The sequence below is a fragment of the Sander vitreus genome, chromosome 17, assembly GCF_031162955.1.
Source record: "Sander vitreus isolate 19-12246 chromosome 17, sanVit1, whole genome shotgun sequence".
NCBI classification, from domain to species: domain Eukaryota; kingdom Metazoa; phylum Chordata; class Actinopteri; order Perciformes; family Percidae; genus Sander; species Sander vitreus.
Window position 1 is genome coordinate 13,683,211 of NC_135871.1, and position 19,535 is coordinate 13,702,745.

Below are 19,535 nucleotides of genomic sequence, written 5' to 3' on the forward strand. Positions count from 1 at the left end.
CAGAACTGTTTTTAATTGCTTTTCCAGTCTCCACCTTATACTTGCAAGACATTTACAGAAGACTGCCTCCCAGTTCCTTATCCATCTCTCTTTTCTTCTATGTGCTTCTTGAAAGCAGTGGAATAATATATGCATGCGGCTGGTTATTATTAATTATGGGGACTCAGCATGGACATTTGAGAGCATCTCTGTCGAGATCGGACATTTCCAACGTTTCTGGGAAATCGGGAGAGTATATGGTAGTGAGCTACACCGTATTTATTTGTAGCTGCCCTGAGACTTCCATAAGCCAGACACATTTGTACTTGTCTTAATATATCAAAAAGCAATCATGGAAAAAAACCTGAATACTTTAAAAAGACTCCCTAGATCATATTACACATTTTCCAAAAAAACATACTGTAATGCCAAAAACAATCTAAGTGGAATATGATTTCAGTGTGGTCGAAATTAACCTGTTGTATGTTCAGTTGAAATATGTATTATTTTCACCCGTTCTGAATTTCCCTCTTGTCATCTGAATGAAATTCATGAAATTAATTATTCAGAGGATAGGTTTTCTTTTTTTGAATTGTCAATCAAGATGTATGCAAGGTAATTTCCTAACCCCAGGCTCAATTGCCCTGCTCTCCGCTTTAGTTACAGTTCATATACTGATACATCTGCAGATGCATGTGATATTAAAGCATTCCTGAAAAGAACGTATTTCTAATACTAAGTATTCTAAGTAGCCAATGCCCTGTTAGGCACCACATAAGTCATATGCCTTAGACAGGAGACACTCTACCCATGGACCGTTGAAGTGTTTTTCAGGGAAACGTAATACAAAACAGCTGCAGGAATCTGATGAGTCGTCGTCTGGTAACAAACATCCCCACATCTGTTTTTATCTGTGCTCCTGGCACTGAAGCAAACGAATGGGTCTTGAAACTCACTGATTGTATTCAGAGAAAGAAAGACGGTGCTAACAAGCTGATAACACATTAAATATATATTCAAAGATTTCAATTATAAGTGTTGATTCTGAGATGTCTACACAAGCAGTATGCAGTTTTCTTTGTGTGTACCCAAGATCACGTTTAAAATCAACACCTACTGTACTTAACACCCACAAGTAAAGGGATGATAAGCGAGGCTTTTACTACCTTAAAGCAGAGGGGTTAGCCACAAGGGTTCAATAGGATTGTTAAATAGTCTCAATGGCCACTTACATTTTGAAGTGCTCAGCAGTTGAGTGCTATGACTGTGTTTTGATGTTTTAGATTTTACACCTGTACAATTTGTTTAAGAGTTGGTACAGGTGCAACAGATAACAAAATATCTGGAACTGCTTTGCATCAGTGTTTAATGATGCCTTAACACTAGCAGTTCTTCCCTTTGATCAGGGAATAAGGAACTTTGTTGAGTTTAGAACATTGTCAGTCAGCAAAGAATTAAACTAAGAATCTTGCAAAGTGTTCAATGCCAACTTTTGATACTTAACAGTTATCATTATTTAATGCAACAGACTATTTCTATTTTTATTCATCACTCAAAAATGGTTTAAATTTGACACCTGGCCCCAGTCATTTTAGTTTACACAGTATTGCATGATTTGATATGTCTGATTTATGATTCAACAAGCACCTCACTTTCTAGCCAATCTCTGAACATAGTCACAAACCTCTGGTGATCATCAAGTGAGCTTCACTACGTGGGTCAACTTAACTCATTTTATAAAGATTCTACATCGGTACATCACTGCATAGTTACAGTTCATTCCTGCTGTTGTTCATGTAGTCCATCTCATTCATTTCAGGCCTACGTGTATGACATCCGTAGCAGCAGGTACCTGCACAGACTTCAAAAACACTCAGACACAGTGCTCAGTGTGACGTTCAACCCTGCCACACCAGAGGTAAGAACCTGTCTTTACCTTTTGTCTTTGAGTTTCTGTTATTTCTTTACCATGCATTCAATGCCCCTTCTCCCACAACTGAAAGATCTCATTGTCTTAAATAAAGTCATATTTCTCTACATTCCAGTAAGTAAATATTTTGTACAGTTTCAGGAAATGTCTTACTTTCACTTTCACTTACTGACATCAGATATATCAGACAGCTGAAGTAAAACAAGAGATTGTTTTTATTTGATCTATGTTAACTCTGCATAAACACCCCAGGGGACACGCATACAGGCAACGGTGTTAATGTTTGTTTACCCTCCGCTCCTCTCCTGATAATGTATGCACGTCAATAGTTCAATCTTTATCTCAAGTATCTTGAACAGTATTAAGAGTAAAATGTTTAAAAGCAAAGACAAGCGATCACGGTGAGAAGCAGTGTCAGTCAGTGGTCTCACCTTTTAAGTTTTATTTTAAGAGTTTCAATAAAGATGAGTATTTGACTTGAATTTCACTTTGGAGATAATACAGTGGAGTAAAATATACATTTCCAAATAGAAATACTGGTTTATTGGTATTGAGTCATCTTCATGATGTGATTGGATGTTTGCAATGTTTACTAATATTTTGTTAATAGAGTCAGTTGGTTGCACATGCCTGCACTATCTCTACTTGCTCTGAACTCCATGAGTGTGTATAAGTGTACAAGTGTAGACGTTTGTAATATAGGAATGATGTCCTCAGGCTGAGGTCATATAGCAGGGCTTTAATAAGGCCATCCCAAAGTTCATGGTGGGTGGACTTGCATGTCAGTGACCTCACAGGATTTCTACGAATAGCCAGGAAATAATTCAATATAACGATGGTGCTAGAAATAATAAGAAGCTCTAATCTTTTTAGCAGGTCATAGGTGTGGGATGGGTGTACTTGTATTAATTGTGTATGTGTGTGATTCAGTGTGTAGGTGCATACCCTTGTTTCTTAAGTGTGTCTATAAGTACTGCACAATATACTGGAGGTCTTAACAAAACACACTGGAATTTCAATATGTATAAACCCAAACAAAAATGCCGCTTGCATCTACAAACACTACTGAGACAGTAACCTTTTTTTTCCTAAATTTTAGCCTCCTGGACCAATACCATATTCATTTAAAATGGATATCCTCCAAATCTGTGGGATTTACCAGTGGTGGCCAGTTTATAGTCCAATCAGATATTGACTACCACTCTATCGTGCCATAACCCTATGGCATCTAGTGACTCGCTTTGTGCACTGTGCTGATCCACATCTATGACTGACTGCCTGCAGGGTTGTTCCAGCCTGTGATTGGCTGCACAGTTTCACAGTCAACAAAAGATGTTGTGTTTGTTCAGTCCAGGAGCTGCTTTCCAACTTTTCTGTTGACTGTTTATACAATTTCTAACTGGATCCATTGTAGTTTAATATTATGCCATTTTTTTGTTGCACACTGAAGAAATTCAATATTGATGGCACTGTGTGAGTGCCAAATGTAGAAATGCTTTAAATGCGTCAGTTTGTGATCTCTTTATTTCAGAATGAATTTAAATTTAAAACTTTGCTTGGCCTACTATTAGGGCTGCGGCTATCAATTATTTTAGTAATCGAGTATTCTACCGATTATTCCATCGATTAATCGGATAAGAAATACTTAGTAAGAAATACTTAGTAAACAGCAATAGTAAATATTTATTATTGCTGTTTACTAAAAAAAAGGTTTCCTTTTTTAGAAAAAGCAACATTTTTTATTGCCAAATATCACCCTTAAAAACAAGTACATTTTTGGTGGCCCAAATGTTGATATTAGTGGGTAAATAGGACATACATAGAACCTCAAAATCCCATTGACACCTCTTTCCTCTGCAAATCTCACAATTTGAAACCGCCTCTGAAAACGGGCGACTCTCAACGAACCACCGAGTTGACGTCAACTTGGCGGCTCCTCCTCATTTGGCTCTAGTCTATCTTTGTCACGTCCCAACATTTACATCTACACCACTTATCTGAGGTCAGCTTAGTCTTCTGAATAGGTCGCGCAGATCTCAGAAATTGTATACATTGTTCGTCTGCTATTTTACCACTAAATTCACTTCTGAGACTTTTTTATGCGAGAAATCAACTGTGTAGAGGTCAAATATGGGCCGTTTTACGAAAATTGATGGCTAATTGCAAATTTTGTCCGACTGTGTGTCGGAGTTCAGCGGCCAGTGCTGCCTGTGTTGCTGCCTCGCCACCCGGCCTGCCTTCCTTCACAGACCCCGGCCTGCTGTGAGGTAGATGGAGCTCTGTCACGGCTGGCAGCCCACAGCACTCCATACCCGCGCAAAGTCACCGTTTCTGGGTTAATGGACTACCAAACGCTGCTGCCCTGACAGAGCTCCAGGGCCTGCAGCTCCCCTCTTCCTGCTAAATGGCCAGTGTGTGTGAGTGAGAGCGCGGTCAGTAAGCTTGTTACGCCCACAATCTCTTACCACAGGTTCCAGTTAATCTTATAATGGATGTGTGTTGAGTTATTTAAACAAACGATCGGGGAAATAAACACCTCTTGTCCGCGAGTCTCATTGATAGAGCCTGCAGCTGGATGGAGCTCTATCAATGAGAGCTAGCTAGCCTCCTCTTAGACCTCTGAAATTCACAAAAATGCATCTGCGAGCCCCGAGCCCCGGTAGTCCAGTAACCGATGAAACGGTGACTTTCACTGGGTATGGAGGTTGCTGCTTTCTCGTCAGACTGTGTGGAGCTCCTAAAGTCCGACACGTCTTACTAAAATTTGCAATTAGCCATCAATTTTCGTAAAACGGCCCATATTTGAGCTTTATATAGTTGATTTCTCGCATAAAAAAAGTCTCAGAAGTGAATTTAATAATGAAATAGCAGACAAACAATGTATAACTTTGCAGTGTCTGAAATATGAGACCTGGTGTCTAGTCTCCAATGTATGTGTATGTGGTTCGCTCAAACCAATCAGCGCGCAGCTCATCTAAATATTCATGAGCATACCATATTTGGAAGAAAAGCTCTTGTTCCAAATAGAGCCATATTCACAGGGTAGTTAAGGGCCTAATAAAATAGCATTCGGGCAATTTTCAGCCCAAACAATGTTACATACGCTATTAGGAGACCTTAAGGAACGGTGTGAAATACCCTATATAATCATTCTATCACCCCTTTAAGTAGCCATGTGGGGGCGGGGGAGCCGGTTTGTCTCCGGCAGCAGCTAAGTTTCCAAAGATTAGTAGCAAACTAATAAACAGCAGCTTTCGTTTTGGCTTATTGGTAAAACATCGCTATTTGCAGAACAGCATGCTATAGGCTAGTTGTGTAAATCAGCGCGGTGGACGAGAGCAGCAGACGTTAGTTAGCTACCTTGTGTCGGGTTTGTTCCGTGGAATGGATGAGTACACTGGATGTTTCTACACAGATGATGTAGCAGCATGTTTGCAGCTTAAAATGATCCCAAACTTTCTGTTGTTTTCTCTCGCCTGTCTCTTCTCTTAGACCCTTCCTATTTTCGTCTTCCTTCATTTGTAATCTGGGCCGTCAGTCTCGTGTCCACAGAAGCGTCAACCTGTTGTGCGCTAGTAATAATCCTCTGTGCGGAAACACAGTGAGCCGTACAACCTTAATTACATTGATTTAATGAAGCATCAAGGCAAAGAATTTTGCTTCGAGGATTTTTTGTAATCAAATTATTCGAGTTATTCGAGGAATCGTTTCAGCCCTACTATCAATCTAAACTGGTAGATATCCATAGAAATTCAGGGACTGTAGGGTCTCGACAAAAATTAAACATTATTGTATTGAACCAGTAAGTTAGTTAAAAGTTTAATACAGGACACATTAATTTGTCTATCTTGATTTGCCATAACAGGAAAATAAGAAATCAAAGTTTACAGCTGTACTTCATACCAGTATCTTTTCAAAATCTCTAGAGCTTTTTTAACAGAGCCGCATTCCCTTTGGAAATGTTTTATTGTCCACTCAATGATTTTCCTTTGGAACTGTTCAAAGCAAGTGTATTTGCAAAATAAGCCTTTTTAAATATAATATCACAACCTCTGCTGCACAACCTCTGCTGCTCTTGTTGTCTGCCGTTTGGACTTGAGGCACATGTTTTAAATCTTCATGTCCATCTGTGTAACTCCATTCAGTTAAACTTTGCAGCACAATGATACATTCAGATTTCCAAGTTTGAAAGTGGAAAGTTTGATCCATGGCCATGGACTGGCTGAATTACAGTAATCTGCAGAGTTTGAAGACACACTTCATCAGTCAGAGCACGCTCACTCCCCATCAGTACTTCTGCACATTGTGTTTTGTTTGATAGGACATGCAGACAAAGCAGAACCTCTAAAAAAAAATCAAGAAAGGTTGGCACTTTTAACTGAACTTTTATCGTAAGTGGAACATTTGCATGTAGGGAGGCAAGCTCTGGAATGGCTAATTCCCCGCAAAAAAAGAAAACGCTACATAAAATATTAAATGAAGTTAACCAATTAATTAGCTGAATACATGGTTAATCATTACAATCAACATAACTACAAAATAAATCTTTACAATCATTCTCTGAAAGAACCATGCAGGCCTTCCTTATTGGATGATCCAAATTTCCGTTAAAACATTTTCAGTGTGTAGCTTGGTAGCTCGGAGGTTGTTGTTGTTGTTGTTGTTGTTGTTTCCCGTAGCGAAGGGATTTTGAGAACGGTAAAACACAGACAGCATAAGGGGAGGGGAAAGCCTGACATCCAGCCCATGGCTCTGGCATATTAATACTTTGACAAATTATTGCCACAAATCTGGCCATATTCCTTTAGAAATTTTCAAATTTGCACAAATAATCAAAACCTTCTCTTCTCAGTGTAATATATTTATTCTTCAGATTAATATCATGTATCAAATTGTATCAATCAGATCTGTTTCATGAGGTCATTTCCTGTTAGCCACCACTTGTTTCTATTCTCAGATTTGTGTCACTAACCATTCACACTACAAGAACCTGCCAAGATTTGACCAGTTAGAAGTCGTAAAAATCACAAATGTGTGAAAAAATTGCAGGGCTCCAGAGGGTCTGCAGCTAAATAAAGAGCCATGTCTTCCCACTTTGAAAATCAAAGCATGCTTCAAGTCATATGTTCCTAACATAGGATGTATATTGTGTTGACACATGACTGAGTAAGAGCTGTTGAATCATAAAAACAATTTTAGTTACTTACAATATCTGAGCCTTGTGTGTGAGTGGGATTTGATTACTTTCAATATACTTTGTGCACACACACACCTTCATTTTCAGCACCACAAAAGGTAAAAAGCTCCAACACACAGCTCCGATGAACAAACACACTTTTATCATCAGCACCATGGAACACACAGCTAACATCGTGAGCGCACACACCACCGCCAGCTACGCGATGCTTCAAATTCCACTTAGGGACTGTTCGTTATTTATTTCAGAGGCCACCGGAGGAGTTTTGGGAGCTTTATTCAAAATAGACCTGACCCTCCCTTCACCAGCAATGCATTTTGGATGACTCTCCAAAATGATATGGAAAAAAGGGAGAACCCTCCCTAACAATTTATTGATGCCTTCTGTACTGGTTTGCGCTTGGCAAAGACACACAGATAGTCATTGTTTATTTACAGCCATGACATATGTGATTAAACCTCTGCTTTCTCATCTTACGCATTACACTCCTCTGTTATGGTATGGTGGCCATTTCAGTAGATTTACTCTCTAACATTGTTGTGGAAACACAATAAGCATAGAAACTAAATGCACACTTCCTGCATTACTGCATTACTTCAAATATTAAGTTACTCATCTAGTAAACTAGTATTCACATGAAATAAAACAATAAAATATTGAGACCATTCAGCAAAGCACACTGGGTAATAACAAATTCAACACTGGTCTTAGTTACAACACGATGGAGCTAGCAAAGCAGTTTTGTGTTTATATGTGCGAGCGGGATTTATTCAGTTTGGGTAATCCCACGGTCTCTAAAGCTACAGGTCTGGCTGACTAAACAGGGAGGGACCCATCTGCTAGCGATAGGGACGGAGACTGAGAGAGCTACATGGAGCTACATGGATAAATATGCACCAAACAAGCCACTTTGAAATGTTGCTGTTCTCATGAATACAAAAGTTGGGTGAACCTCCCCCCTAGACTAAAATAAACTGGATGACCCTCCCCTCAACAAAGAATAAAAATACATGACCCTCCCCTATTTTCCTCCGGTGGTCTATTCCATAAATACCGAACAGTCCCTTTAATCCAAAAATCCCAAATCCATTGGATGTCTTTCTCCATACTTAGAATAGAAATAACAATAATATCAATGCAAAATATGGCATGAGCTATATATATGGGTAGCAACAAAATCAGATGCAAAATGTGGGGGGAGAGCTTTCGAGCGAGTAGCGACTCTAGAGTCATATAGTGAGAGAAACAAAGTGTCTCCCCTGTGTTTTCTGACCACGGTGGAAAATCTGTAGCAGGAAAAGTTAACCCTCTCCTTGATTTCATAACGCCATACCTGTCTCTCTCTCGTTGACTGACTCGCTTGTGTTGTTCTTGTGTGTCTGACTATGCGTGCTTTGGAACACCCACCCAAATCTGCCTCTGATTGGCTTAACATGACATTTTACTCAACCTCAGCCAATCGTCAGCATTTATGTGCTTGCGTCGTGCACTGCCAACTAACCAAGGAAGAACAGTAAATAAAGTATTTGCCTCTCAGCTCAGACTCAGAGATCTAGTAGGTCTGGTGAAAAAAAACAGCTTCAAATATTGTAACGTGCCGCATTTTTTGGCAGTAACGGTAACTGCGTTATTAAGATGGGAAGAGTAATCAGTTAGATTGTTTATTTTGTTATTTATAACGCCGTTATTCCCATCACTGCCTGTGACTGTCAAAACTGTCAAATTCATTTCAGTGTGGTTTGAGAAAACAATCCCAATCTGAGGTTTACTATCTTTCAACCGTATCACACAATCTTCATTAGTTGAGGGAGTTTGCTCAGTTGTATTGGAGATGGATCTGTTGACATCTGAGCTCAGTAAATGTTTTGCTAGGTTATTATAGCCAGAGCATTTTTACGACTTCTCGTCTGTGGTAGCTTAAAGTTAAGAGTGGAAGTTCATCCTTCGTTCTTCAGCTCAGTCTTTAAATAGTAGTCTATCAATCCCAACTCACTTCCACGTCCACTTATTAGCATTTTCCAGAATAGTTTCTTTTAGTTTGCTCACTTGTCAGAAATCTCTCTATCTGACCCATTACATATATACTAAAATGATGTATAAACTCCTACCATTGGCATTTTGTTTCACTTTGAATAATAACCATATTATTCTCAGTACATTTAAAGAGATATTATTTGTGTTACAATGGGTAGCTTCAATTACTCAATCTAATTGGTCAAGATGCATTATTATGACGGGGCGGCCTCTTGCTCACCCAGTAAGAGCATTCGCCCCATGTTGGCTGAGTCTTGCAGCGGCCCAGGTTCAAATCCGACCTGCTGCGTGTCATCCCCCATCTCTCTCCCCCTTTCATGTCTATCCACTGTCACTTGTAAGAAAGGGAAAAAGCCCCAAAAAATTATCTTTAAGATTATTGTGCTAATAATTCCAATTTTTCAAACATTTCACATCCTGCAAAATTGACATATAAATAAAAACAATGGATCAGCAGGGCAGGATACATTGTGTACGTGTAAGGATTTGCCACTTGGTTTAGATAAATTGGAATTATACAGTAAAGAACTAGTGAAATGTTGCTGATGCATTCTACATTGCTGCATATTTATCTTGCTGCTAATCATGGTATGGTACTATACACTGATGGCTCATAGACATACATAATTACAAAAAACTCTCCTTCACATTAACTGAAAAGTATTTTCTATTCCTCAGTCATATGTTGATTTTCTACTGATGTATTTAGTGCTTAGCTCAGTTTTGTGAGGTTGCTTCTAGTTAAACTTGACTGGAATGGATGTATACATCTATATTCTTCTGTTTGTGACTAAAAACAAGATGTGTAAATAAAAAAATATTAGAAGTTCAAGAAGTCCTGGGCCATGGGACTTCATTATGGTAACATTGCTGAATTTCCTGAACCAGTTCTGCCTTCTTACCAAGACATGGAAAAATACTTGCAAAAAGTGTCCCCATCCTGTGTTCACCTTGCTTTTCAGCCACATTCGATTTCATTCATATTTACTGCTGTGAGAACCCTCCGATGCATGGCACAGACAGATAAAGCAATGCATATTTTCCACTCATTTTTCACTCATGTTTTCCACCCTAATACTTAAAAGACCATCAAGCAAGATCCTACCTCCGGGGTTCATTCCCTCAGGTTTATTCCTGTACTTTAGTCTGTAATGAAAGTAAACTTTTACTGTCACTTCACTTTGTTGTCTTGTAAAATCTTGTGGGATTTCACACAGCATACCTCTGTAAAGTTTTGCAAGCTCTCCTGTGTCGGACCTACATGTGCTACCATAAAAGTAGACTTGCAAATTATTGTAACTATACTTGCAAAGTATTTTCACACTTGCAAGCTGAGTTATTTTGTCTCTGCTGGTTCAATACATAAGGATGTTCTCTTTTTCATTTATTTTCAGATTAGAGTTGTGGGAAGCAAACTAAGCTGTGTCCAGTTTGAGTAGCACCTGGAAATAAGGCAGTGGTGATACTGTATCTAAGGCTACTTCTTCCAATGGTTTTAGGAATTTAAAAGCTTTAGGATCATAAGTAAAGGCAAAGAAAAACGCCTTAGCCAGAGCAAGAGTGATTTCAGAGAATCAGGTTACTAGGTCAGACTAGAGAAATAGACTATGGGGCTGTGCTCTATTTGGGTTACTCAGATTTCCGTCTCATACCAAGTTGTCGATAGTTTCAATTACATTGTTCCACATTAAAACGTCTCTGTACCCAGGTCGAAAAGAAGTGCTCTTAATTGCATTAAAAATGTAGTTGAAATTCACATAGTATGTTAACAGTACATTTGTATTTCTAATGTGCTTTAACATACTACTCAAAGTATACTTTAAATAATTGTGTAATTACTGAATGTTTAATTATGCTTTTAAGGAATATGATTAAACATAAACATTAATTGTACTCTTACTTATACTACCCTTTAGTTTTACTTTATTAAAGTATATTGTCTAATAATTAGTGATTTTCAGAAGCATATTTTTAACAACACATTACATGGTAGTTATTGAGAAAAAATCATGAATTTAAGTACATTAAAATATATCGCAAAAAGCTTAACATTGAACGTGAGCTTATCTAAAAGAACGCTTATTGTACTTAAAGTTGTTCTAAAAAAAACACATTTTGTGTGCACTAAGTATAGTACAGTTAAAATGTGATAAGTACATCAGAAAAGGTCAGCTAATTAGCAAGTGGGACAGTGGAGTGTCCTCTCTTATTTTCATAAGTTATACGAAACAATGTTGAACCCCCTGTCTATTGTTGCTTCCAATGCTAAATTATTGTGTTATTTATTCTGACACCTTGGAGTTTTAATCGATGACCTTTTACATTTTAGCATCACAATAAGCAATTTGTAAACATCTGAAGCTGACATAGGCGTTTAATCTTAGAAACCTTTGATGCCCTTATGCTTTGGATATTGAATCTCAATGATAACTGAAATTGGTCACAAATAGCAAAGCCCTCATCTATAACTGTTCTCTGTATGCTCTTGTTTGCGTAAGAAGAGATTTTTAATCATAAGAGACTTAGAGTAGGATACCATAAGGAATGGTTATTTACTATCAGAACTTTAAAACAAGTAAATGTCAATGAAAAACGACAAAAGAGACAATAAAGATACACTTTTTGTAATGAAAAGTTACGACGGATTCAAGAGAAAAGAGCAGAAGAAGAGAGAAAAGATCTTTACATTGATGTTAAAGTCTCCGTATGTTGTGTCAGCCTTTATTAGACAAGACTCATACACATTGGAACATTTGGAAGTGTCATAACTTTTAGCAGTAGGGGACTGGCTAGATGTAAACAGGATGGTGCAGTAAGAGACATTTACAAGCCAAAATCATCAAATGAAAATAGGGCTTTTGCTTTGAGTAATCTTAAACCAGGTGTGCTTCTTCGGGGGTTTTAAACATACCTGAGTTAACCAAATCAGCTAATGTATAATGGTCAAGATATGTCATCGTCTTTATAGGGAATTAGTATGCTGGCTAAAAATGATAAAAAAAGATAAAAAGAAATAAACAACGAAAAAAGACACAAGATAGGCTTGAAGACAAAAATATCCAATTAAAATGTGTTTGTGATTGAAAAAATGCAAACTAAAATTATGGAGAGCTGTGTTTCTTGTTTACCAAGTGTGTTTATTTCTGTGAAAGTATCCTTGAGCAAGACACTAAATACCACTGCTTAAATGCATACGTGTGTGTTTGTTGGAAAGGGATATGAGAAGAAACAAACATACTCTTAGTATTTTTATTTCAACAATAGGGTCAGAATTAATTAATATATAATATTCAGTTGCAATATTTTGATTAAGTGAGAAGTCTGATCTCTTTCCCTCAAATACTTAAAGCGACACTAAAGCACTTTTCCCGCTTCGGTCTCCCTAGAGGTTGGAAGCGGAATTGTCCATTACCGCTGTCGTAATGTCTCATGTCTCATTCGAACTACAGATGCGCTACCTGATCTGGCAAACTTGCATAATGTAATGTAATGGACAATTCTGCTTCCAACCTGTAGGGGGACCGAAGCGGGAAAAGTGCTTTAGTGTTGCTTTAAGACCTCATTTGCACTTCATGTGTTGGCGTTAGCGCAGGACTGTGACCTCTTACTGACACAAGCAGCTGTCTCTAAAATGTTATATCTTCCCAACTAGGAAGATGAACAATGAGTGGATCATCTCACTGGCTTTCGAGCTCAGTGATACTCTTGTCTCCAAATGTTACCATGTATCATCTTTGCTCTTTGCAGGCAGGCAAACAAATGCTTACTGTATCTTGTCATTTGTGGCCATTTGGCATTTAAGAAGCTATCCACATTCCTTATATTTTTTATATTTCCTCTTTGCCTGACCCCAGAGAGCAAAAGGATCTCTTCTTACTGTAGTGGCCAGACAGCAAATACAGAGGTGCACTCCACTGTCTGCTCCAGAATGTCACATTAGAGTGAGACGCAGACTGAGCTGAGACACCCTCTCTGAAATCAACTGGCCTGTGTTTAACACAGCTGGAAGGCAATGCACAGGAAGTGTGGGAATACAGAGTTTGGGTCCAGTTACAAAGTCACAAGAGGCGTTTTTAAGTATAAAAACCGTTCACATGTAGTAGACAGCATTTTCTCAGTTGGCCATTGTTAGTTGGTTAGATAGTTAATAGTGTTCCTTAATAGTGTCCTTTCTTTGCCTGAATACCCAAAATATGCAGTACACGTAAATTGGAATGACAGTGTGCAGCTTTAATGCATTGAGGTAGCTCAGATATGCACATTTAAAGTTGGCATGAACACAAAAGTATTAAATAACATATAAACATATATACCTATAATATACATAAATATATAACTGAAAATTACATAACCACATGATCACTTTAAATGCACAGACAGACAGACAGCAAACAGGCATACTGTATTTCCCTAATTGGTGGAGTGAAAAAATGGTTAAACACATGGGATATAATGTGTTAATTGATAAGCTTTGTGCTAATCTAAGCTAACCGGCTGCTGGCTCCAGCTACATACTTGCTGTACAGACATGAGAGTGGTATCCATCTTCTCATTTAACTCTTCATCATACAGATACAGATTTATGTTGAAACAAACAGATATACAAATACAGAATACATTTAATTTTGGTAAGCGTGTTTTTACAACTTTAGGCTACCAGAGGAAAAATGGAAGTTGATTATTCATTGTGCAACCATTTTGGTGATAACGTTGAACTTGTTTTAGAAAGGCTGAGATAATGACAGGGCTAGTGCTCCAGTACTCTCACATTGAAATGATAATGTGTTCTGTGATTGTGTCAGCCTTAATAAACATTCATTATTCTTTGTATTTCTGGGCGTTTCCTGCATTTTTCTTCGAGAAAGAAATTTGACACGCAGCTTCTGGAGCAAGCACATGGAATGCTGTGAGTCTGATCGTATCTGTATTTCTCTGTGTTCTGTAAAATTCACACAGATGGGCCTGTCCAGGGCTTTTATAGATGAGATCTACCTTGACTGTCAGAGACAGATGGATGAACAGGCTGGGAGTCTGAGCTGGACACATATACATTTACTGTAACTTCCATTATTTGGATCGTTTTTCATTTCCATCAGTAATAATAAATAGGATAAGAGAGTAAGGTTAGATTAATGCAAACTTAATTGAAAATGTATGAAAGATTATTTTTGGCAATATAGCTAGTCATTGCCTTCAGTTACCAATTTGAACTACTATCACTTCTCTCATTTTTACAGAGAAATAAGAGACATACATAACAAACAATAGGGAGAACAAAAATAAAACTTAGCTGGAATGTAGGTTTATATAGAACTTTGTGTATTAATAGTATGCATGCATAAATATGAATAGAAGGTTAAATAGATCTCCATGGGATCATACACAAGTGCCCACCAGTACCATCACCTCTAGCATCAGGCTATACATTTATTTCACTGACAGTTCATGTACTTGTAAGCTCATCAAACGTGACCCTGTTGACCGTCTGCCCCTTTTCCCATCTCTCATGTGGATCCTCTTTACCCTCTCAGTGTACAGTACAGAACATCCTGTTATGTTGGCATTTGTGAAGTCTGCGCTCTACAACTGATGAATGATATCCTTTGGGAGGGAAAACACATCGCTCCTCATATCTTCAAAGCCTCAGCTATTCATACCAGTTTCTGCAGACGGACACTTTCTGTTGTCTAGAATGTCAATATTTGACACAGTGTTCACCACTGGAAATCCAACCCACATTGGATTCTTAATCATGACTTCTATTCCTGCTTTGAACTATTTGACTTGTGGTCTTTTTTCCATGGTATCAAGCCAGCATGCCTGACAATAACTTAGATTATGTAACATGCGTGACACCCCATGCAAATTCTCGATCTGATTTACAATCCCTAGTTGCTAATAAGTTTTGAATGAGAATTTTAATATTCTAAACAGAAAAACAAATTATTATTAAAAACAAATAGATCATTAAAAAGAGGAAGCAGCCCACATTTTCAACATTGTTTCTCATGTATGATTTATGTCTTTGAGATTATTAAAGGTCAATAAAAGGTGAAAAACAGATGCTTGCAAATTACTTGAAAACCGTGGTGACAGGATTGCATCTGACTTTGCAAATACATTTTCAAACAGAGATACCTATGAAAACTGTTTCCTAGAAGTGGGATCTTAAAGAACGACAAATATATCATATTTGAGCATGACCCCATCCTATATGTCTACAGTGAATTAGCTCGCAAGAAAGTTTGACTTCTGACTGTGAAGGTCTCCCAAACCCTTGGTCCTCATCAGCTTAGCTGTTTGATGTTTAAGGTTGCAGAGATGGAATGCATTGGATTACAGATGTTTACTGCAAGTGTATGACGTTAAAATTCCATTAATGGTGGTTATCACCTTTTTAGAAAATGTGTCTACAGTCTAATGGTTTTGGATGGCAGTTGATGAAGAGAGCTGTGGTTGCTAATGGAGCTGCTCTCTGACCCTCTTGAGTTTTAAGTAGCTATTTTAGCAGCTCGGGCAGGACCCAGATAGCTTGGCTATTGTTGATTAAGGTCATTGAGCAGGAGGTCATGGAGAAAGAAGACTTCTTGAAAATAGAAGAGCTAGTGAAATGAGCTGTCAAACGGTTTGTTTTGTGGGAGAGCCTCAAACATACTTATAAGCTAAAAAAAACACTACAACACATGCTTATGTAGGTGTAATGTGTTTGTGTTTACTTGGCTGCCTTTTTTGGAGAAATCCTCGTCTTTTTGTCTTTGACCGCACACATACACACACACACACACACACACACCTGCAAATCCTCCTGTGTGTCTATAGGAGAGGGGCTGCAACGATTACCCCTCAAAAGAAGATTAAAATCTACCCCAGTTTGTAAATTGTTTAGTCATCTTCAGACCTCAGCTATTGGGCCTCACTCTCCCAGCACAGGCATATGCATGCTGGCAAAAGATGATTTCTCTTGAATAAAACAGCTTGAAAAAATGTTGGACTGTTGTTGTGCCAAATGTGGTTTTTATCACTGCTTGACAAATAGTTGTTTTCCAAGATGCCCACTGTTAGTATACTTTAAAAAGACACAGTCTTTACAACCACCTAAAAATCTCTGAAATCACCATAAATGACATTAATGCTACACAGCAGATCTGATCATTTATTCCATTTACTTTGCAACTTGTTGGGTTGTTTTCAGTTATTTTTTCATCATGTAGGATTTGTGAAGTCCTTTAAGACTGTGGGATTAAGTGTAGTACAAATAACCTTGGGTTTAAGTAGTATGAAATAGATCTGAAATGGTTTGTCACACGCCCTGGTCTTAACTGTCACATATGCTTGAATATAAAGTGAAAATAGAGCTGTTTGTGAACAACTGTCTTGAATTATGATTGTTCCATCATATCATATAGTCTACTTTGAGCAGCTGCAGATATGAATATGTATCATTCTGAAGCCCAAATCGGTTTCCTATTGCTGCTGATTGGCTGTCAGGGTGTTGAGGTAATGTTCCCTCACCCTCATCTGCTCTACTGGCTGATAGAAACAGATGAGATAATCCTCCCTTCTTGCTAAGAAATATAGTGATTGTGTACATGTGTGCTTGTCTGTGTACCACATCCACATGTTGGTTACTGTGTGTGTGTGTGTGTGTGTGTGTGTGTGTGTGTGTGTGTGTGTGTGTGCGTGTGTGCATGTGTTTGTTTAAATGGGTGTGTGGGGGGATGTTAGTTTATTGATGTATGTCTTGTTAATGTCTTAACAGTTGACTCACCATGACTAGCACTGACAGGAATCCTCCAGATTAAACAAAGTTTTATAGCAACGTTCAGGCCAGGAGTCTTCATGTTTTTTTAGGATATATGGCAGGTATTGAAAATCAAGAATTTCTATGAGAAACACAGTCATGATCTTGACCTTAGTGATGATAGTCTTCTTTAAGGAAGCAGGTGTGCTGTTCTGCAACTTGGTCGTCTCAATAGAGAGTCCTGAAAAAGAGTGATGTGTGACACAGTTCCTAGGAAATATCCACAAAAGCTGAAAGTGATGTCATTTTTTTTCTGTCTCTCCTAGTTGCTAACTGGGACCCTGGATGGGAAGCTGCGATTGTTTCAGTCCAGCAGTGGGGCCCTTCTGTCTCATGACACCAGTGCTGCTGTGCATAGCATCCCCAACATGACTGCATAATTACAGCAGGCTGCTGCAAAGGCCATGCAGGTTTCATTAAAGCAGTTCCAACCCCTGGCTAGGATTTTACTGGGAAAGAAGAGAGTAAGGGTTTTGTTTTTAGTTCTTGGTTAAATCAAGACCAAAAATAGACAAGGTTAAAGAGGTTTTGTTTTCTTGTTATATGTGCCTGTAGTGTTCTTTTACTTCTATGCTTCAAATTGTAAAAAGGAGCCATCCATGTAAGCTCAGTCATCTTCGTTAAACTTCCAGTATGTACATCATTATGATCGCTTTTCTTTGACAGGGATTCAAAGGGATATGAGTGGTTTGATTGAATATCTTTCATCAAATTCATTTAACCACATTATTGTGATGCAATGAGGTGATACATACTCAATTACAGATAATTACAGCTAGGTTTTCCAAAAACAATTGTATCAGCCGTTCTTCCCATCCATCCGTCCACATTCTGCATGGTCAAGCATCAGATTTTCTTTGTTCAGTATGTGGAACAGATGTACTTCTATATCACTGGCTGTGACCACTTAACAGATCAGCACACAGAGCTATGACATCAACTGGGTGCAACCTCTTTGGCTGCCAGATACACAGATGCTACTACTGTTTATACTGACACACCCATCAGCATTGTTTGAGCTATACATTTATTCTTCTCACCCACAGTCGCAACAAAATGTCAGCTACAACTGACTACAACTGTTATAGTAACAGAATAAAATAACTGAAATTTAGGATTTAAAAGGGCTAAATCATTAATAATATGAATGTCAAGTATACATACATTGTTAGATCATTGTTACATGCCTGTGGAAATCATTTATTGTAAAATATTTGTCTGTTTTCTGGAATGTAGTTGCTGTATGTGGCTGTATGTATGTGGCTGTGTTATTGCATGCCGTTTGTATTGGGAATATGTAAGGTGTGCATCAAGATTCTACTTTAGGACCACTTCTGTTTTCTGTTTTTTTTATGATCTCCCGTTGATTTTTTTCGGATTGTTTTTAGTTATATACTGCAATGTATACATTGAAACTATTATATATACACCAGGGCCTTAATATCACATATTCAAGATACTTTGCAATCTGAGATTAACAATTTACAAACTTGGTTGCCAGCTAACAAACTCAATAAAAAGAAAAGTCTTACACAAAGGTCTTTGGTATGAGACAGAACCTCAACTCCAAATCCAAGGTTTTAGTTTGTTATGAAGGTACATCTCTCCAGAAAGTTAATGAAATTAAATATCTGGATTTATGGATTGACTCTGGGCTTACATTTAAACCACACATTGATCATATTGTAAACAAAGAAAAGAAATAAAGAGTAAATTTGCTATTGGTGTGTCAGAAATAGACTGGCTTCAGAACTTACATCAACAAGACTGGACTGTGCTGTTGATCATATAAGTTGTTGATCAAAATTCTTTTGAATCAATCCTCTTCCTCTCAATGTCATCTAGTTCCTGTGTTGTTTTGTAATGCTTTGTATGTTCTTGTAAGTATGTTTTGAGACCCCCTTGTTTGGGCATCATGTCAACAATCAAACAGTTTATGCAATACCTTAGTAACTACTGGTGACTACATCATGTATGCTTTCAGGTTTAATCTAAAGCTTTTTCCTTCTCTGTTTTATAAGTATAATTCCACAGTCAATGACTTAGTAATAAATCCGGAAGACATTTTATTAACGTTAAGAGATAGACACTCAATTTTCACTTTTTCATTCCCTGAAAAAAACTCCTACTATTTCCTTCTATGCTGCCATTATCGCTGCCGACATGTGAGAGGCTGAAGGAAAACTTTACCTATCTAGAATGGAATGAAATTTCAAGCGTTACTCATCCCAAGTTCATTCGGAAAAGATATTACATTTGACGCATTATCTGACACTGACGCTGATGATATAATGATAAATCCATTGATAGGCTGCCTTGTCTTAACTCCCTCAGAGGTAGGTGAGGACTACTGCACTCATCTGTGCCTTTTCCTCTGTCCTATATTCTGCATTTGATTTACTCTGTTTTTGGACTGTGTGCTTTACGTGAAACTGAGGCAGACTCCAGATTGTTCTCTGTGCACCACCAGCCTTAGCTGAGCAGATAAAATATACCTTTGAAGTTGCACAATATAAGCTGCCAGGTTTCCTATCACAAAATCTGATGTTATACATTATAAAGAAAGCAGGGCTGAGGCTGCATAGAATTTATGG

At 38.0% G+C, this 19,535-nt stretch overlaps 1 protein-coding gene across 3 annotated transcripts in view; it reads left to right on the plus strand.

Moving 5' to 3' along the window:
- Positions 1–18,660, plus strand: part of wdr27 (WD repeat domain 27) — a 45,954-nt gene extending 27,294 nt beyond the window's left edge. For all 3 annotated transcript variants that reach the window (XM_078273560.1, XM_078273561.1, XM_078273562.1), the window contains exons 23-24: positions 1,799–1,897; positions 17,208–18,660. In XM_078273560.1, coding sequence (XP_078129686.1) covers positions 1,799–1,897; positions 17,208–17,321 — 213 coding nt within the window. In that variant the 3' untranslated portion in view covers positions 17,322–18,660. The remainder of the gene's footprint in view (positions 1–1,798; positions 1,898–17,207) is intronic.
- Positions 18,661–19,535: the final 875 nt, after the last annotated feature.